This window comes from Uranotaenia lowii, chromosome 2 (genome assembly GCF_029784155.1).
Source record: "Uranotaenia lowii strain MFRU-FL chromosome 2, ASM2978415v1, whole genome shotgun sequence".
In the NCBI taxonomy this organism is placed as follows: domain Eukaryota; kingdom Metazoa; phylum Arthropoda; class Insecta; order Diptera; family Culicidae; genus Uranotaenia; species Uranotaenia lowii.
In genome coordinates, this window is record NC_073692.1 from 236,948,019 (window position 1) to 236,970,505 (window position 22,487).

Genomic DNA, 22,487 nt, shown 5'->3' on the forward strand with positions numbered 1-22,487 from the left:
GGTCCAACCGTTCTCCAATATCTCGGACATCCCACATTCGCCAGATCACGCTCCCCTTGGTCTATCCACCTCGCTCGTTGCGCCCTGCTCGTCTCGTTCCGCTGAATCCGAGCACAGCGAACGCCTGTTTTGCAGGACAGGTGTCCGGCATTCTCGCAACATGTCCTGCACAGCTTATCCGTCCAGCCTTCATATCCTTCTGGGTACTGGGTTCGCCGTAGAGTCGCGCGGGGTCGTGGTTGATCTTTTGCCTCCACACTCCGTTCTCCTGCACGCAGCCAAAGATGGTTCGCTCGTCGCTAAAATACTCAAAGTGTGCGCAGGTCCTCCCCGAGAAATATCCACGTCTCGTGCCCGTAGAGAACAACTGGTCTAAGGTCGGTGTAAGTGAAGTGACAGAGTTTCATTCCCAAAGTCCATCCGAAGTAACGTTGCTCACCTGAAGAGACTCCTGGAATGGATTCACTCGGGTGACTCAACTATCATCATGCGCGGCTTGGGATGAATAAATCCCGGAAAAAAAATCATGCGCGGCGTAGAATAAGATCCAATGTCTTGGATTATCACCAGCACGTTGCTACTATCGTGACCTTGTTATCCTTGGACATGCGGAATCAGCGTCAATGTCGTCGGCAAAGCAGATAGTTGACTGGATCTGACAAAAATCGTGCCCCGCATTTTGCCCACCACTCTGCGAATAACACCTTCTAGAGCCACTTTGAATATCATGCAGGATAACTATAGCCTTGTCGAAGTCCCTTGCGCGATTCGAATGAATTGGACAATTCACCCGAAATCCGCACACAGCACTGCGTTCTATCCATTGTTGCCTTCATAAGTCTAATCAGCTCCTGGGAAAGCCGTTATCGTCCATGACTTTCCATAGCTCGTCACGGTCGATTGTGCCGTATGCGGCTTGTACATTCTCCTACCGCCTTGGTCTTCTGCATGTGCGCCGTTCAGGTGTTCATCGTAGTGCTGCCTCCGTCCTTATCTTAGCACATTTCGGCTTGCAACACAAAGCCTTTGCGGGATGCGCCAGTACTTTCGGGTTTTTGGGAATGATGCAGTTGCTTCCAGAGATATGAAGGATTTGAACGTGAAGAAAGCACATTGGTAGCACACTGAAGTGTGTGCTGAAACAGGCAGAAATTAACCAGATGTGCAGCAAAATTCATCAGATGTGCGACAGAATTCATCAAGTGTAAGCAAAATTCACCAAGTGTGCGGCAGAATTCACCAAGCGTGCAGAAAAGTTCATCAGATGTGCGTTCCATCTTTGGTTTTCGATTTACATGGGATTCGATGAATACTTCATACCTCTGGTTGTTCAAGCTCATCCAGCTCCTCCTCCAGAAGGCGCTTTTCTTCTGGAAAATTTGGAATCGCTGCTTCTTCCTCTGTCAGTTCCACGGGTTCTTGTTTGCACTACTGCCGTCCGCGCGGCGTTCTCTTCATCCATCACTCTCCTACACTCCTCGTCAAACCAGTCGTTCCGTCGCTCGCAACGCTTGTGATAGCTGTCTTGACGGTGTCCCAATAGTCCTCGAGAAAAGCTTCGCCAAGCTCGCCCTCTGTCGGCAGCGCTGCTTCAACGATTGCGCGTAGGCAGCCGCGACCTCAGGTTGCTTCTGTTGTGCGATGTTTAACCGAAGCGTTCGTCGGATTCGTATGTTATTCACTACGGAGAGTTTTGGGCGCATCTTCACTATCATAAGATAGTGGTCTGACTCGATGTTTTGTGTCTCGACAGGATCTGACGTCGACGATGTCCGAGAAGTGCCGGCTGTCTATCAAAACGTGGTCGATCTTTGGTTGCGTTCGGTACGGTGATCTCCATGTGTACTTGTGTGGGAGGCGTTGCTTGAAAACGGTACTACGTGCGGCCATTCGTTGGCAGGTGGTAGAATTTTTTCGCAGTCGACTCAGTCGAGCTACCCGACTCGAGTACTGTAATACCAAAATGGCTCGCTCGAGTAAAATTACTCGTGACTCGTATAATGAAATAGGGCCCTATAAGTATGAGGCCGTTTTCGTTGGTCAGCTGGTCCGTACTGAACCTTCCAATTGTCGGTTTAAATTTCTCCTCCTGGCCGACCTGAGCGTTAACATCTCCGACGACAATCTTGATATCATGGGCCTTATTACATAAGACGAATCACGAGTCATTTTACTCGAGTGAACCATTTTGATATTACAGTAGTCGAGTCGATTCAAACTTCAGTCAAATAGTTGACTGAGTCGACTGCGAAAAATTTGAACATGATAGTCGTCATTCGAGTACTCAAATTAATTCAATCAATTTCACTCGACTACCGTAATAAGGAGTGTTCATTTTATAAGACGGACATTTTTTTTGACGATGTTATATTCATTTGTTGACCAAATTACATAGAGTTTTCTGTTTAACATTACACAACTAATCCAGAACAAGATGAAAGTGAGAAATTTAGCCAAAAGTTTTCAAGATAAAATTGGTAAACTTTTCCTCGAACTCCCCTCATAAGCCTCTTTACAGTTTCCGGCTTGACTTTTCGGCTGGCTTTTGTCCACATTTTCCTGAACTCGTCGATGGACTGTGCTCCTCTACCATCCTCCCGAAGATTGCGTTTGATGATTGCCCAGTAACGCTCTACCGGGCGCAGCTCAGGACAATTTGGCGGATTGTCCTCTTTCTCAACAAAACATATCTTAAAAGATTTCAGTAGTTTGAGAGTAGCTGAAGCGTAGTGTGTGGAAGCAAGGTCAGGCCAGAACAATGGTGGGGTTGTATGATGACGATAAAGAGGAACAAGGCGTTTTTCGATGCATTCCTTACGATAATTTTCACCATTGATGGTACCTGTTGTGAAATATGGCGAACTTCTTTCTCCGCAAGAGCAGATAGCTTGCCAAACAAGCACTTTTTGGCAAACTTTTCGATTTTAATGGATCGCTTATCATGAGGTACCTCCTTACCAACAATTGCGTTGGAAAATTGCGGCCCAGGAAAAGCGGCTGTGTCCAGTTTGCAATAAGTTTCATCGTCCATCAAAACGCAACGGTTACTTTGCTTCTTCAAAATCGTATCCAGTCTCCGACATAGCTGCTTCGCTCGTTCGTGCCGTTCCGCGCTCTGTTTATTTAGGATGTCTCTGCTTCCTGTAGGTCTTAATGTGGTTTCTTCGTTTTATGTTTCGGACGGTCCCAACGAAAATTTTCAGTTTCTTGGCAAATCTTCGAACAGAGTTGTGTTAATGTGACAACAAAATCTTAACATATTTCTTCTCGATTTGTGGATTCACTGTGGGCTCTCTGGTTTCGGATCTTGGCAAATCTTCAAGAGTATGGTGCTCTCCAAACTTCCTGATGATTTGATAAACCGCAGACTTCGATCGTTTCACAAGCTTTGCAGTATTTCTACACGATAGTCCATCTGAGCAGTACTTTTGAATTATAAAAACACGGGTTTCTTTATAAATTCATCCCATTTTACGAAATCCAGTCGCTTTCTCACAAAAAAAATATTTCAGTGCTTTGTCAACAAACTTTTATACACGATGAAACCAGTTTCATCAAATTTGGGGTTAAACGTCAACTTTTTATCGTCTAGGTGTCCGTTTTATAAAATGAACACTCCTTACGACATTTCGCTCGGCTCGACAGTGAATGGAGTTTTATGTAATAGGGCCCCATGTTTTGAGCAGCAGTCGTATTCACGTTCCAGCTTAATTCGCTTCAATCTGAGGGTTGTGTACGCTGATGATGATGATGTTGAAGGCACGTTCAGAAGTCAATCGGCCACCACCTGATCACGCGCTTCTGCATCTGCAGTTAACCCCACTATCTCGCAGGAGGATCGTCGTGATGTTGCTGTTTTGAGTCCCTATAACCACCAGGACTTAGTTGACGCCGCCCCTGACATGGAGAACAGACGCGTACGGAGTTCCCTATCTCAGTTCACATGCGACAATGACAACAGTATTTGAATAAATCCAATTTCTTATATATAAAATTAGATTAGAGGCAACACAATGTGTTAGAGTTCATCTTTCAAACATTCATTATACCTACATAAACTTTAGTTTGATATCATAAGCACAGCTAACTAGTGTTTTTAATCTGTTAAAAAAAATCTAACTGATTGGTTGACTCTTCAAATCTTTGTTGTTGCTAAGTGTATGTGTGAGATATTCCGTTGATCCCTAAGGTCTACTGCTATTTACATGCATTTCTCTTCTATTTGTCTTTCCTCCATAGGAATTATTTGAGAAAATCTTTCAACCTTTTCACGTCCATCTGTGAGGGGAACTTCTGTCAACCATAAAAGTGAATAATTAAATCTACATACAAGAAAAAACTGTAACCGTGATGAATACATATTAATCTTTTAATATATATCCCACCATTCAAAGTGTGGTACTTGATAAGGAAATATGCAATTAATTTCAAATTAAATCTGTCAAAAACATGCTTTTCGACTTCGTTTTGCTGTTCCAAATCAAAATTTTGCTTCCTTTCGATATTTGGCCAAAAAAGACTAGAATTTGGAAAACAAAAAAATCAGGATTTTTGGCGAACTATAACAAACAAAGTGATTGGTTGAGATCGGCAGAAGCGTGCGTGCGTGCGTGTATGACTGTCATTTCACGAAAATCAACATCTCAATCGACTCCATTTGTTGCAGCCATGTGAGTTTTTTTACATATAGTTTACATTTGATATTCGCTCTATTATTACATTTTGATTTTCATTGGACGTCAGTCCATAAGTTTGCTTTTCGCGATTGGTTTTGTTGATAGGCCAAATTTGGTTTGGTCGTTTGGGACTTTTATCTTACTATTCAGATTTAGAAAATAAAAGTTTGTTGCGTGAGTGTTGTTTTGTCTTATTTGAACTTCTCGTTATTGCACTTTTAAATTTTTGAAACCTTTTATAATGTGCTCGTATAGATGGTTTTCTTCTTACTTAGTACGGTTTTCTAACACCCTATTCACGTTTCAATTTGTGTTTTACCACGAGTTTGGTATATGTATTAAAGTTTGGAATTCTAACTTCAGCTTTAACAACTTTGGGCAAATGAATTGGTAAATACTCACGCGGATATCCATCATGGCAAAACAAAACGGTATGCCGACTATTTGTAAATTGTTTTCATTTCGTTCGCTGAATAGTGAAAGCGCCAGCAAAGAGCAAGATTCTACATCACTGTGGCATAATAACTCTTACACTCTAAAAGCAAGGTACCAAATAAAATATTACTCATGTATGATAAATATTTAAACGAATAAAGCCCATACTTAATTGGTAGATTGCGTTGCATGTATTTTAATACGAGATTTTCGAAAGCTGTGTTTTTTTCTCATGTGCGTGTGTCAGGGCATCATATCACACTCATATTTATCATTTTTAGAACACATTTTTTACGGTTTCCTCTGCTTTGAAATTGTTTTATTATGTTAATCTAAAGCGATATATTGTCGAGAGCTCCGCTTGAGCATGACTCAAGGAGGAAATTGTATGAAATATGAGAAAAACTGCGCGGACATACTTTTAAAGACCTTCTCGACGAACTTCTTTACGATTTCGTAGCCGTTAGGCAACAAGGTCTCCCTCCGAATCGTCTTCGGTCTTTGCTAGGACACTCTACTGTCACACTAATTCGACTCTCCTCGTTAACGACCGACACTTATTATTGTTCCTTCAATTTAAATTCTAGATCCCGAGAAAAAAAATGCTTTCTGACTTTCGCAATTTTCTGGTGATTGACATCTCATTTGTGGTATGATCCGCACATTTTAATATTAATTTTAGTTGACCACATTTTCTCCTCCATTATCAAAGATTTCGATGTACCAAAAGTTACTTGACTCGACTAGGTGCATCGTTCTTCGTTACCAAAAAAAAAAAACCGACTCTTTCTTCCTTTCGGCTAGTGAATTTGTCCAGGCTCTCTTGTCTCGTCTACAAGCTCGTTTAACTGCGTTTTCCAGTTCCGAACATCGTAAGCGGGCGGCTGCTTCGGCTGACCCGGTACATGCCTGCTCAATTTCGGCTTTCGCCTTTCTCCGATCATCGACCATCCTCCAAGTTTCATCCGACATCCATTCACTTCTTCTTCCACAAACTTTACCAAGAGTATCATGGCTCGTCGTGAAAAAGGCATTCTTGATTCTTCGAATGTTCCGTCTGTCGGCAATTCCGAGGCTCGGGACTCTAGCTGTTCAACGTATGCCCTTTTCACCTCTGGATTCTCCAACCGGCGGACGTCGTATCGACACCCAATTTTCTCTTCGCGCCGCTGGTCACGCGCGACTCGCAGTCGTATCTTGCCAAGAACGAGGTGATGGTGAGATGCAATCTGCGCTTCGTTTGTGACATCAAGAATGCTCCTTCTCCATTTTCGGCTGATGCAGATGTGGTCAATTTGATTTTCTGTTCGACCATCGGGATACCCAAGTGACCTTATGTACTGGTCTATGGGGGAAGAGCGATCCACTGATCACCATGTTGTTGTTACCATAAAATTCTACAAACAGCTCTCTGTTTTCGCTCATCTGTCCTAAACCATGGCGCCCCATGATGCGCTCAAGGTCCTGATTTTCGTAGCCAATTTTTGCGTTAAAGTGGATTTGAATGTCACCCTTTGGAATTTCCTCACCCACGCTGTTCAGTTGACTTGAAAACTGTTCTTTCTCCTGCAAATCGGCAACGTTTTTTTGGCGCATAACACTGGACAATCGGAAGGTTTCTATCCGTGTTCTGAATCTGGCTACGATTATTCTTTCGTTTATCGGTTCCCACCTAATGAGGGTCGCATTGATCTGCGGGCTCAACAGGAAACCAACTCCTCGTTCCCAAGTAGCATGTTCTCCTCGTATGTTAGAGTAAAGCAGGGCTTGCCCAGACTGTGGCTTGTGTTCTACAGTGTTAAGCCAACGGACTTCGCCCAGTCCCAGAATTTCTAGCTTGAGGCGGCTCGGTCATTTCTTTCGGATTCCGTATCAATTTTATAAATCGGCAGCAGTAGGTTGTTAGCCTAAGGTCCCTATCCCGCGATGGGGCTGCTCTCTTGAACTTAGCTGGCGGTAGCCGCATTTCATAAATTCAGCCGCTCGCTGCGAGACAGACGCTGTTTGAGCCGCCCCTGACCTGGAGAACAAACGCTCGGTTTTTGTTGCACGCCGCCCTGATCTGGGGAACAGACGCGTGCGGCCACCTTCTCAGTCTGCATGCGACTAAAGCATCCACCGAGGTTGGGTACCCGATCTCCGCTTAGGTTACTCGCATCCCAGCCGGCACCGAGGGGAGGTTGAGATAGGAGTTGTGAATAAGAGTTGATATGACCACTATGGTGAATTTTATCGCTGTACTATTTTGTTTTATTTCCTCCTTGTTTACGTTTTTCATGTGTTTTCCTTTGACAGCTTACACTCTTAAAGTTAAACACGCATCTTTGGCTTCTTTTCCACTCTATTGGTAGGATTGACTACACACTCAAGACGAAATGACGACAAGTACTAAATAATAATGCTAAAGCGTATCCTAGCCAGCATCTATATCAGATTACTTCGTCGAACTTACCCGAGGCACGCATATGGTGCGTTTCTATCTGCCGACACAATTTTACGCTGATAACGGCGGACATTTCATTATGGCGTTCCTTCATGGGCTTCCGGTAATTGTTCCGGAACGACAAAATTTTGCGACGTGTTCGTTGGTTGCTGTTCCGGTTCGAAGTGAACTCGCTAAGTGTTTTCAGTCCAACAAAGAGAGTACAACTTTTAAGTTCATAAGGTCGAACTCAGCTTTGCTCCCTCGCCGAAGGATAAAAAGGGATCAGTTTTGAGTTAGCAGTTCGAACTCCGTTTTAAACAATCACAAGGAGGAAAAAGGGAACTTAACTTTAAGTTCATAGAATCGAACTATGTTGTGAACCTATGTTGTGAGTTGAAAAAAGGAGCGTTAGGTCAATTTTACCCTACACGGAACTCGAGGCGATAGGTCTTTTCTTGCTCTCTTATCCTAGGTTGCAACGCCACCTCAGTTCATTTCTGTGTTTTCGCCTTACCAATTTTCCAGTATCTTCTACCCACATTGAGTGAAATGTTACACTGATCGTATGTTTGATTCAAGCCCCCATCACACTGAAAAATCTGCTGAAGGTTATGACTCTTCTTTGAGCCTAGCATCGAACAAACCAGACTATAATAATATAACAACTGAATTATTTAATTCTAAATATACGTTTCTTATTTAACTTATAAAAGCCAAACTCACAAATTTTGTTATTCTACTTACTCAAATTTAAGAGCTAGTAAAAAAAATCTATTAAAAACGCAGTCAACAGTTCGAATCCACCTCATTTTCCGTTCTCCTGTCTGCTCAGTTTCATATTTAAACTTTGTTTATTTCGTCTTTTTTCTTAATTTTAGTTTGAATGGTGAGTACAGAACAAGATTATCATTGACTAAACTGGCGCAATTCTGTTTTAACGCGTAGTGTCGACGGTACCAATCTACATACATTATATCTTGGTCATGTTGTTCGGTGGTGATAAGTTGGGTTTTCTATTTTCGAATAAGTTCTTTCATTCAGTCAGTCTGTAGTTAACATTCCGGAGTCTAATTTTAATTGTTTGGTCATCTTAGTACTGGCACAGGTTTTTTTTAAATAGTACTAACCGCACAGTAAAATGTAATTTTCTCTTGAGTTCGTACTCTCGAGTATGTAATAACATAACAGGAAGCCGTTAAAACCGTTGACTTAAAACAATCATTAAATTAGTTTCTTTTTATTTTTTTATTAATACGAATACCTGCACATTTGTTTAAACTCTGGTTTTGGTGTGGTTACTAATCAAACCTTTATGAACATACTCTTTTTTAAACATAAGAATTCTTTCACTGTATTATATAAACATTGATGTTTTTGCTTGTTGTGTTACCCATGTATTTTCATTCATTCTATTCGTTCCACATTGTTATCATAACACTTGAAATATTTGAATCAAATGATGCTTAAAAAAATCCTACAGCAACTTCTAACATCCATAGAGCAACTTTTTTTAATGAATAGAATTTCATCCAAACAAAGGCTACTGCTAGTAACGTGAAAAACCAATAGGAATCGAACTTGGCCAACAATTGTCTCTGTTCTACTTGATAGAAACGTTTTCCAAAAAAAAATCCAAACCCTTTTCATGAGCAAAAACCAATTAATAAAAACTAGCCCACCATCAAAGGTTAGTTGAAGTTATCTACATATTATTGCTGTGTGTTTTCTCTCTCCCAACGTAAGTTGCATTTTTTATATATTTCATTTTAGTTTTGTTTTTAATTTAAGTATTTTGTTTTGTTTCACAATGCCGTACTTTAACTGGTGGTGTAATGTGATTTTAATTTCTATTGCAACTACTGGGTATTGAACTTTAGTTTATTATTAGTTTTAATTTGTTACACTTTTTGTTTTGGTATCATTTTATCGCCTTTTTGGATCAGTATGGTTAAGGGAATCGCATCTTTCAAATTAAATTAAAAAGTTCAATTTTCAGTCTCCGCCCGAGATGTCTTTGAATGTTGTTTGTTTTTTTAATTGAATAGCCTAAAAACTCCTGATTTCATCCATACTCAAGTTGCAAAACCATATAATCTGGTTATTTGAACCATGTCATCTGGCTACTATTTTTTTTTGCTTAGGATAGACAATTAAATGCAGATTCATCTTTTCAAACATTTTAAAGCCAAAGTAATTTTTGAAAAATGCTCCATATAATTCAATTTGCACCGCATTTGAAGAAAACATTGACATGTTTAATATAAACCCGCTAATCAATCTTTTTTTTATCTGGAAAAATAATACACATTTACACTGGATTCTTTTTTTTTAACGATTGTTGTGTACGTATAGAACAGTGATCTTATCAGAGGCATTCAAAAAACACGCTCCGAGGCATCGCATTGCAATACAAGAGACGATGCTTAGAGTATGGTGGGGTAAAAGTACGACCTTAGTGCTATCCTATTTTTAGAAAATTTTGCAGATGTTTTTCCAAAAAACCAAGAGCAGCATTTGATTCCTTAGACTTTTATCTCTCTTCTTAAAAATTACGAAGATAATCGATCGACGCATTTGATAGCAGTAACGAAAATGCTTAACTGCTATCGAAACGTACTCTTACCCCACCTCTGGGGCAAAAGTTCGAATGATGTGGGGTAAAAGTACGATCATTCAAAATTCCACATTTCTGCATGAAGTTGAGAGGAAAATTATTTTATATCAATCTTTGCCTACAGCAGCAGCTTCTGTGATCATTTCTGATACAAATCATATACAAAGGCGAGCAATATAAGCGAATTTGGAGTTCTCCACTGGTTGTCCATATTCATCTGGTTTACAAATCCAGTCCTCGTCGTATTTCAGCAAAATTTTTTGCGCGAGCTGATTTTTGTAGGTACAAAAATATACGCTGATGTTTCCAGTGCATTTAAAAAAAAATTAAAACTGCATATCATTCGTACTTTTGCCCCAATTGCAGTTCGTACTTTTATTGCCCTTTTAAGGTTTCTTTTTGTAGTGACCATGCGCGTATTTAGCACTATCTTTTATTTAAAAATATCGAAACAAATTAGAACGCGACTGTTACTCACAAAATTGCTTAACTGAATCACATTCAATTCTATTACACGCTCTCGCTATATTTTCCCGCAACTGGGTAAATTGATACAAGGTCAGAATACATTACCCATTTACATGTAATACTACATCAACTGAAATGTTACTCAATAAGAGGAGCTACAAGTAATCAATTTCACGTAATTATTACTGAATTCAAAACGATAAAACCGAAATGTGTTTATTATTTAATGCCAACTCCTCATTCCCTACACTTTTGATTTATAATTTATAGTGCAAAACAGAGACACATTAATGAAATTCTTTCTTCGGCATTCAATAGTTGTTGAAAACAATAAAATAGACACATTAACACTTTCATTGAAAGCCAAAACTTTGATTGCTCAAACATGTTTGCCGTTATTTTAAAAATTACATCCTTTATGCAAAAATGCTACTTTACCTCATTTTTCGGAGTATTTTCAACTTCTACGAAAAATTTATTTCTGGATGTAGGCAATCCAAATCATTGTCAATCCACGCCAGAGTTTTGAATTTTGCTGTTCTCATTTTGTGATAATCTTAAAACGTAGTTTTACCCGACTCGTACTTTTACCCCACCTTACTCTATACATTCATTCAAACCTCCCCTGATGAGGAGGATCTGCTCCGAGAGACACTATTCATTCGCTGATTGAACGAACTCTCTCAACATTCGGTTGCTTTGCTACGGTTTTCGCTGCCTCAAAGCATTCTTTGCTTTCGAGTAAAGCGTTGAGCGAGAGAAGATTGTTCAATTCATTCTCAACCAAATACAACCACTGGTATCGAAACAACCGGACAAAAGCATAGCTCATTTCGAGTAAAATGGTCAACTTGGTTGACCACTCAGAAGTGGTTTAAAAAAAGCGGGGATGTCTAGGACCTGCTTCTTTCGAGATAATCGTTAAAAAAATCGTAAGAGAGTGAGAGAGAATAAAGTGTGTAGAGTTTGAAGAAAAAGGAGAGAGTGCGTCGAGAGCAGTAATGCCAATTATACATTTATACTTGTTGAAACTTACGGTTTCCTCCGGTGTCCAAAACATCAGCAGACTTCTGCGTTCACGGGCAGAACAAAAACATTGTTTGTTTTGGTTCTTCTTGCTATGTCGAATTCGCAATCGAGAACAATGGATCAATGATTGCTGATGACAGGTGATGATGATAAACGCGGTACAAATGTTTACATCATTACACGGTTAAGCGAGACTATTCAAATGGGGTTCGTGGTAACACAACAGTGTTACCAGATATTCTGGGTAAGAGTATCAAAGTACTCATTCCGAAATGAGTACTTTCCCGGTAAGGGAAGATGATACGTGGAGAGTGAGACAATAGCAATCGCTATTAAATTGTGTATTTAGTTATGTAATGACTAGACTGCCGAAACATGAATAAAGATAACTCGATTCCACCACTGAAATCTGCGTTTTCAACAATACTTATCTGTACTCATTTCCAAGAATCCAGTGTATTTTGACAAAGAAAGCTAAACTTTTCCAACCCCAGAAATTTTTAAATTCGAAAAAAAGTTCAAAATTGACACACACCCTAATTAGTAGTTTCAGTATGATGCAGGTCATAAACGGAAATACGAAATTCATAAATAAAAAAAATTAAATACATTCAAAGGCATCTTCCTGCGCGACCAATCTCTAATCTCAAAGACATTGTTACTCTTTTTACCACTACTTTCAGCAGCGTTGCCATTCCAATAAGTATTCTCCAGTTGCCTCGCTATTTACTCGTTGTTTGAATTTTGTTGTACCTTTATCTCTAGTTCTAAATATGGCATGTGTTTTCGAAACCCGTTTGTGTAACACTGTTTAAATATATCCTATACGTAATGTTGAACATTTCACTGCTGTTTTGCTGTTCGAGTAACAAATTAAAAAAAAAACAACCATATCGTGTTTCTGTGTGTGTGCTCACGTGATTGCTCAATTGTGTCACTTTTTTTCATACTAACCGTTATTATCACACCTTGTACCTTTAGATAATTCATAATTTTCATTATATTTTACTTTTGATATGTATTCTGTACTAATAATGATATGTACTAGTCTTTTCCCATTTCCTGTTATCATTTGATACTCTTCCTTGCCCTGTACAATCTCCTTATTTGCATTATGTATATCCCTTTCTCTAGTTATTTAAGTATACCATTTACCTTTCTTTTGTTCTATGATCGTATCTATATATCAAGTACCTATTACAAATAATTATATTTTGAGATGCCAACCGGTCCATTTTACAGTTTATATTGTGAAAAATAAACTTAGTATTGACTTGATTGAAATAATTTGGATAAGACCACATTCGTTTGCTTTGTCGCCCACGAGCTAAACGAAGTTATTCTTTTGTCCAGCGCGCTAATAATAGCTATGTTCTGTTTTCTCTTCCTTCTTTCTCTCTGTCTTTCTGTCGTGACCCTGCGATGTTTGATGAAACGATACAAAAAAAAAAACAAACAATTCGCCAAATCTATCGCCCAGGTGGTCTAATAACGCAAATTCCGGGCGTTCCGGGGATGAGCATGATGCTGCCGGGACCCCCGATGTTGGGAATGTTGCCGCCCCGGTTCCGGTGATCAATTCAGCAGAGTCTTTTAGCACCGCCAGCACCAACACCGGCGGCCAGTCTGGCAACACTGGCCCAAGCAGCACCACAGACACCAGCTTTAGCGGCAGCACCACAACCATCACCGATTCTATCGACTGCACATCCAACTGCATTGGTGCTACAGACCGGTCCGGGAACTCTGCTGAACTTTGCCATGCCGTTGCTGTTTCCTTGAGGAGAGTCGATCCTCGCTATCATAGGAACAGATGGACGGACTTCCATGGCGTGAACCGAAGGCGACGCCTCTCATACACTTCTTCAACTACTACTACTACTACAACAAGCAAGTGGCAATTTTTTATTCTTCTTTAGTAACTTATCAATGTAGTTGTACCACGTAATTGGTGTACCATATGAAAAAAAAAGTAATCTATAGGAGACTCGTAGGGCCTTAAAGTGTAATTTATAGATTTTCGGTTGTTTTTGAGGTGCGCCTCATATCTAAGCTTTTTCTTTCTGCAGAACCAAGAGAATTTATGGATACATTATAGTTATCAAGTGCACTAGATATTGATATTATTGGACTAGTTTGTAAGATAACCCCTGCGTGGAATTCAAATGTCACATCATTTCGGCCATAATGTTAACGGCAACAAAAATAACTGCGCGTGCCAAGCTGAGACTTGACAATTTTAATTTATTCACTTCAGGATTAAAAAAAAACATTAAAGTTGTATCGACCATGAATAGAGCTTACAGGATAATTGGTTTAGTTCAAAACTTCATGTAATTACATAGGATCGATGATTATTTTGGACGAAATAGTTATTTCAATGCCGCTTTACATTACTTCAATCATTCGGTCAAATAAGAATGGTTAAATGTATAGTTTCTGTTTGGAATATTATTGGAGTCATTCTACTAAGCTAAAATTGAAAACAAGTACACAAAACCAAGTAATTATTAGTTTCCAAAATAACCATCAAATCAAAAACCGATATTACAACCTTTGGTCGAAAGTAGTTTCTTGTTTTCTATTTCGTAGAGGCAGCCAATGATGATTGTCGTTAATCATAGCCGTACACATTATATATCCGACAGGTTGTGTCGTTTTCGTCTAATTACATCGCGTCACGAAACTATGAGCGAACAAATAAGCAATGATTTCCTAGTATCACAAATGATATGGCTACAACTGCTGCTATCACTGATAGGACGAGTAGCTGGACGCACTCCGGTTTCGCTCATCCGAGAAACCTGCAGCGCTGCACCGCAAGAGATAAAAAACCCATACTCGGAAACACACAAACGTTGCTACCAATTTGTTGGGTATGTCATCAAAATTTCACTCTTTAAACGTATTACCTACCTATAAAGAAAACAAAAAAGCTTTCACTATTTTTGCGTGCCGTTTGTATGATCGTACTGTAGCAGGGAGATTTCTATCCCTCTTTTTTCTCCTTTCTAGGATAATATGAAGAAGATTTAAAGGTGTAAAGCGCAAGCTTTCAGATATTGTAAAGCAAACAACTAAGGTAACATAATTCATTATAGGGAAATTTCAAAAACAAATACCATGAAGAAAAATATGGCGAGACCATGGAGAAATTGTTAGTTGCTCAATAGTTTACTGTCAGTGCCACCCATATTTTTCTTCGATCTGCAATTTTGGACATCTTTTCAAACGCTAATTCTTGTGAGGTTGAACTTCAAACTGTAGAAATTATATAGGAGAGAATTGTTCAGATTCGTTTTCAATTCCTGTAGAGAAGCACACGTTACTCAAATCATAAATTGTAATCCACGATGAGAAAGTTGTTCTAAGAAATGTTAGGGTAGCTTTGTATTTGGCTCATATGTAAAACTGGTAACAAACTCACAAGAGCATAATTATGCATCCACACACGTACGATTACTAACCGTTCTTATCTTAGGTGTAAGCGGCCGACAGATTATCAATGAACCAGACCAATAACCGCATCTTCATTTTCGTTCTATTATACGTTTCGTTCGAACAGAGGAACTATTCCAGTTGAACCATAAATTCCCGAACTATGTTGCTGTGCGAGATTGATCCCTTCAGATAATATTCGCAAATAGGTATCAACCTAGAACAGTAAAAAAAACCCTTCGAAACAGTAGGTACACTTCGTTTTATGCACTGAATGCCATCTTTACAATTACTTGTGTATATTCATGATTATATCCAAACAGAACAGCTCTCATGAACTTGACAAAACAAAACACATTCGACTGTAAGGTAAGGGGCTCTTAAATTTCATTTTTCCATCGTTAAAGTTGTCCCAAATTAACCAACGACCATTAGATTTACAATTCTTGCTCGATTTGGAAGCCGATTGAATTTTCTAGTTTTCTTAGTATTCAAAGTACTTCGGCATACGCGTAGGAAATTTTTATTATCGTATCTTCCAAAAAATTTTGGCAGAATCTGAAAGTTTTAAGGGATAGTTGAAGTTTACAGTTTCAATCAAATGTAGTATTCAGGTTTTTGGCAGATTCACAATTGAATAAAATGCGAAAGTAAAGTCACTCAGATAAATTGGATTACAGCTTAGTTTGCTCCACCAATTTTTCCAATGGTGCACATTTCGGTGTATTGGCCTTTTTTCATTGTTTCATGTCAGTTTTTATTATATTTATTTTGAAAATTTTAAATGCATGTTGAGTTTTAGCGTGAAAAAAAGACACATTCAGGACAACTGCAATCGTATTTCGATAAATAAACACAAAATTCGTTCTGTTATGGTCCAGAAGCTTTCATTGTGCGTGACTGTGTGTAATTGTGGTCAATTTTTTTTTTGTTCGAAAGAGAATGATAAGATCTTTGAATCAGTCCTTTATTGTGCAGATTAAAGTTTTAAAAATTTTAAATTTATATCATTTGTAAATTCGTGAAATTACATCAACCGTCATTCTTCACGGAGTTTACGATCATTTAGCTAGCGTTCTTTTCCCAGGAGTTAAATGTTTATCATCTAACGAGACCGAGCAGATTTGATGATTCTGATAGATTCCGATATGTCCAATCAATGAACAATTAAATCGATCAATCGCAATTAGAAAAGTTTTTAAGTTTCAAAACTGATGTATGTGAGTTGGTATCGAGGTTTTCTCATCACTGTTTTTTTTAATAATCTTTCAGTTCCTTATGAGAAACGAAGATAAGTGGATTAACTTTTCATTCTGGTTGCAACTGGTGACAGTATTTGTTAAACAAGTTTTTCGGTGACGGTTTTCATTTTCATTAGGGTCTTTTCATTGGTAGTATTTAACATCAAAAACAGAGTGAGAAGAAAACATGTAATAGTAGCTCCCTCCCATATCATCCGTAACGTATCTACACCATCGTTTTCAAAGTAGACTTACTGAAAATTGATTCCTATTTATCTAAGTATAAAAAATAACTGACTCTTTGAGCGCGTAAGTACACAAATATTCCATATTTAATTTAATAGTGAGTATTCACTTATGATTTTTTTAAAACTATTTTTCCTGATGAAAAGGCAAGTAAAATTTCTCTTGAAACTATTGGTTTATGTATCGGTAGAACTAAGTAATTCTTGTTTGTAAGTACATTTGCTATTTTTTAAATTTATTAAACGAGAATATGTTTTAGGAATGACACTGATAAATATTTGTGTAGGAATGAACGTCGCTTTTTCTACAATGATATTTTGAACTTTCGTTCTATGGCTCCAGAGAGTATATTTAGCTGCCTTTAAAAATAAACCAAAAATTAATCTGTCTATCAAGAAAACTTGGAAACTTTTTTCATTCAATAACTTCTCAATAAAGATTGGCTTAGAAACTGATGAAATACTAAAACGCCAAACGTTTCTTATGTTTGGCTTTTTAGTATTTCATCGGTATCTTTTATTAAGGCTGATTTCAGTTGTTTCAAATGTTCCATACTTGATTCTCTGGAGCCCTTTCCAGAATTTGTATTTTGCTGAATGATTTTAATAGTGTGTACTCCCAGCTATGCCTCGTCAGTACTCATTCCGAAAAGCAGTTCTCGTGTTCCAAAAGAAACATGCATTTGTATCCGTACCTTCCTTAAGCCTAACGTCACCAATATGCTTCAACTTAATCTGTCTACAACTATGTTTTCTTTTACTTTTTCTTTATTTTTACTTCTTCAAGATAAGCAAGAGCGTCATTGGCTCAAGGTTAACTAAAACAAAACTCCCACAAATCCCACACGTGTCGTTAGTAGCGTGAATAATCCACCCGATAGGGAGAGCGATCGAACCGATAAGTACCCTTTTTGAATTTCTTCTACTCGTCTATACTTCGTTATAATTTCTCCGCGCATATTCGAAGGAACACCAATCGAGCAGTAGCACGTTGATTAGGTCTAACCCTCGAAACTAAAAACAACTCTTCATTACTTAGCTCGGTTCAAGTGCTAGGTGTGGCGCGAAAGTGTATGTCCAGCTCCCGGCAGGTGATATTGAACCTATCACAAACTTGATGTTGGAAATTGAAGAAATTCTTTGGTTTCCCTTGCGTTCTAAGCCAGCTGGTCAAAGTTCCGGTTCATGTGAGGCGTACCTCATAAGATCGGGAACGTGCAAGGATCACTGGTCAAATGCAAAACGCAGGCGACACATCGAAGTCATTGGATTTTAGAGAAACAACATGCTACTTGTGGTTATGGGTTTTCTTAAAGAAGTTTTTCTTATTTAGATCACTTGAATGTCGCATTCCAATGTACCAAGCATGTGTCACATTAAGTTTGTTGACTGAAAAGTCCCTTGCTGACTACCCTTTGGGGTCAGCAGGTGATGGCCTAAAAGCTTCACAGCCCGGTTTTTTGTTCATGATATACTTTATAATAATTATGCTGATAACTTAGTACACTTACCGATTGTTGCCTTGTTTCAATGTGGCGGAGGTTCACGGTGGTTTGTTTGATATAATTATCTTCTTTTTTATACATAGAGTACATGTCTTTGTATTATTTTCTGTTTTGTTCAGCAAGTATTTCGATGAATGGCATTCGGAGGCAACCCTCGGGAACAAAGTACAAAAAACTTCCAAAGGGCTGTTGGACTTTTCATCCCTGCCGCGGAGAGACCGCTTTCTTGGCTAATCAACAAAATAGGTTATGGATCAATTGATCTCACTATGTCCAGTGTATTCTATCTAAAGGTCAATTAAATAATAAATTTTCTAAAATTATTCCAGCATCAGAGCTCAAAAGAGGACAGTGTTTTTTTTTTATTTTCCACTGCAAGATGATTTATTGAATGGCTCTACTACCTATTAAGTTTGTACAGAATGAACATAATGATGCTGTTTTATTTTTTTCAATTTCGGCATTGTTGATTTCTGTTTTTTTTTCTTCAAAAAAAAATTACAGATATTTACCGAAAAGGTTAAAATTTATTTCCTTCTTTCTTGTAAAAGTTACGTATTTAGTTTTTTTTTTCAAATCGAGATTCACGAATAATAAAGTTGATGTATAGTAGGAAAATCTTTATTTTTTGTTCGCAATTTATTAAAATGAGAACATGAATCGCATTGATGGCAAATCAATCGCCTGATCAAGCTAGATACCGTAGTCATCGGAAGTTTATCTTTAAAGGAAAAAAAATGTGATATGACTTCGATCCATAAAAATCCTATTTGTTTTTTTGGTTTGACTGTAGCTTATAGAGCGAACATTCAGTGCTGATTCATGTTTTCATTCTGAAACTATTCGATACATCATCTTCACTAGTTTGCGTCATTCGCTCCACAACATGAACTAATTTCCCTTACTTTCGGTATCCTTATTCATGGTTTTTCTTCAATCTGTTTCCTAATTTTCCCAACCCATTATTGTTTTGATTGCTAAGGTCGGTTTGGTATGCATAAATAAACCATTTTCCATTACTCAAAATATTGCTCATCATCAAATAACAATACATCGTAGGTACAACCACTCTTATTTTTCCTTTGGTCGGTAAACAGGGATTATGCTTTGTCATAAGTTTCATCTTTTCTTAGAAATAAGTTTTGTGAAAATATTTTTTTTTCGCGACACTATCCATATTTTGAGCAATTTCGTTCAAATTCGTTCAGATAATTGCAGTTGAAACAATACAGGTTGAAGCCCAAAACTAATAAGGTAGAGTTTCATGCGTTCATTGAGATAAATATATGTGTGTGATTGTTGCCGTAAATATGTATTCCAGTCAAGGAGTGAGTAATTTGTTCATTTCTAAAATAAAAGCAATCAATGTGTGCCCGACGACGGTACACCAAAAAGAGTTGGGTTCAATGTTAACCTTTATCTGCACCTTAACCATTTTCTGAAATATAACTGATAGATACATAGTGCAAAAAAAAAACAATCACCAATCACTAACCCTAATGTCCTTTTCCAACTTTACAATCTGGTATCGAATGTTGTTTTTTTTTTAAATCTTTTGGTTGGGAACAGCAAAACGTGATGCGCTTATTGGAGTTGTTATATCTAACCGAAACACCCATACAAGATACATCCGATAAAAAAGTGACCAGGAATAGTGCTGTAGAGTGTGTAAAATTAACCCCCCAGCAAATAAGTAGTCTTCTAAATAAAACTCCAACTTTTTCATCAAGAACATAAGAGTTCATTTCGATGACAGCCATGAGATACGGAATTCCAACATTTACATTTTTAACTGGTAAGTGGTAAGCTTAACGAAATGCGCTTCCTATTCCGTTGGAGTAGTTTTTGTTGGTATTGGGATTGCTGGATCAATTTTCGGGTGAACAATCTATTTATTTATTTATTCGTCAATCGTAACGTAGACTAGTTGGATACATGTGCATTTCCTTAAGAATAGGTCTAAGCTAAGGTTGCCAGAATTTTTTCCATTCCCATCCGGGCGCGTAGGAAATTTTTATTATCGTATCTTCCAAAAAATTTTGGCAGAATCTGAAAGTTTTAAGGGATAGTTGAAGTTTACAGTTTCAATCAAATGTAGTATTCAGGTTTTTGGCAGATTCACAATTGAATAAAATGCGAAAGTAAAGTCACTCAGATAAATTGGATTACAGCTTAGTTTGCTCCACCAATTTTTCCAATGGTGCACATTTCGGTGTATTGGCCTTTTTTCATTGTTTCATGTCAGTTTTTATTATATTTATTTTGAAAATTTTAAATGCATGTTGAGTTTTAGCGTGAAAAAAAGACACATTCAGGACAACTGCAATCGTATTTCGATAAATAAACACAAAATTCGTTCTGTTATGGTCCAGAAGCTTTCATTGTGCGTGACTGTGTGTAATTGTGGTCAATTTTTTTTTTGTTCGAAAGAGAATGATAAGATCTTTGAATCAGTCCTTTATTGTGCAGATTAAAGTTTTAAAAATTTTAAATTTATATCATTTGTAAATTCGTGAAATTACATCAACCGTCATTCTTCACGGAGTTTACGATCATTTAGCTAGCGTTCTTTTCCCAGGAGTTAAATGTTTATCATCTAACGAGACCGAGCAGATTTGATGATTCTGATAGATTCCGATATGTCCAATCAATGAACAATTAAATCGATCAATCGCAATTAGAAAAGTTTTTAAGTTTCAAAACTGATGTATGTGAGTTGGTATCGAGGTTTTCTCATCACTGTTTTTTTTAATAATCTTTCAGTTCCTTATGAGAAACGAAGATAAGTGGATTAACTTTTCATTCTGGTTGCAACTGGTGACAGTATTTGTTAAACAAGTTTTTCGGTGACGGTTTTCATTTTCATTAGGGTCTTTTCATTGGTAGTATTTAACATCAAAAACAGAGTGAGAAGAAAACATGTAATAGTAGCTCCCTCCCATATCATCCGTAACGTATCTACACCATCGTTTTCAAAGTAGACTTACTGAAAATTGATTCCTATTTATCTAAGTATAAAAAATAACTGACTCTTTGAGCGCGTAAGTACACAAATATTCCATATTTAATTTAATAGTGAGTATTCACTTATGATTTTTTTAAAACTATTTTTCCTGATGAAAAGGCAAGTAAAATTTCTCTTGAAACTATTGGTTTATGTATCGGTAGAACTAAGTAATTCTTGTTTGTAAGTACATTTGCTATTTTTTAAATTTATTAAACGAGAATATGTTTTAGGAATGACACTGATAAATATTTGTGTAGGAATGAACGTCGCTTTTTCTACAATGATATTTTGAACTTTCGTTCTATGGCTCCAGAGAGTATATTTAGCTGCCTTTAAAAATAAACCAAAAATTAATCTGTCTATCAAGAAAACTTGGAAACTTTTTTCATTCAATAACTTCTCAATAAAGATTGGCTTAGAAACTGATGAAATACTAAAACGCCAAACGTTTCTTATGTTTGGCTTTTTAGTATTTCATCGGTATCTTTTATTATGAACATCGAGATTCACGAATAATAAAGTTGATGTATAGTAGGAAAATCTTTATTTTTTGTTCGCAATTTATTAAAATGAGAACATGAATCGCATTGATGGCAAATCAATCGCCTGATCAAGCTAGATACCGTAGTCATCGGAAGTTTATCTTTAAAGGAAAAAAAATGTGATATGACTTCGATCCATAAAAATCCTATTTGTTTTTTTGGTTTGACTGTAGCTTATAGAGCGAACATTCAGTGCTGATTCATGTTTTCATTCTGAAACTATTCGATACATCATCTTCACTAGTTTGCGTCATTCGCTCCACAACATGAACTAATTTCCCTTACTTTCGGTATCCTTATTCATGGTTTTTCTTCAATCTGTTTCCTAATTTTCCCAACCCATTATTGTTTTGATTGCTAAGGTCGGTTTGGTATGCATAAATAAACCATTTTCCATTACTCAAAATATTGCTCATCATCAAATAACAATACATCGTAGGTACAACCACTCTTATTTTTCCTTTGGTCGGTAAACAGGGATTATGCTTTGTCATAAGTTTCATCTTTTCTTAGAAATAAGTTTTGTGAAAATATTTTTTTTTCGCGACACTATCCATATTTTGAGCAATTTCGTTCAAATTCGTTCAGATAATTGCAGTTGAAACAATACAGGTTGAAGCCCAAAACTAATAAGGTAGAGTTTCATGCGTTCATTGAGATAAATATATGTGTGTGATTGTTGCCGTAAATATGTATTCCAGTCAAGGAGTGAGTAATTTGTTCATTTCTAAAATAAAAGCAATCAATGTGTGCCCGACGACGGTACACCAAAAAGAGTTGGGTTCAATGTTAACCTTTATCTGCACCTTAACCATTTTCTGAAATATAACTGATAGATACATAGTGCAAAAAAAAAACAATC

At 37.5% G+C, this 22,487-nt stretch overlaps 1 protein-coding gene across 3 annotated transcripts in view; it reads left to right on the forward strand.

The window, feature by feature from the left end:
- LOC129748537 (BUB3-interacting and GLEBS motif-containing protein ZNF207) overlaps window positions 1–19,472 on the forward strand; it is a 30,462-nt gene extending 10,990 nt beyond the window's left edge. For 2 of the 3 annotated variants that reach the window (XM_055743191.1, XM_055743193.1), the window contains exon 7: window positions 13,128–19,472. In XM_055743191.1, coding sequence (XP_055599166.1) covers window positions 13,128–13,222 — 95 coding nt within the window. In that variant the 3' untranslated portion in view covers window positions 13,223–19,472. Of the gene's footprint in view, window positions 1–4,239; window positions 4,671–13,127 lie in introns of all 3 variants that reach the window. The other variant, XR_008737758.1, reaches the window with a different exon arrangement.
- The last annotated feature ends 3,015 nt before the right edge of the window (window positions 19,473–22,487 follow it).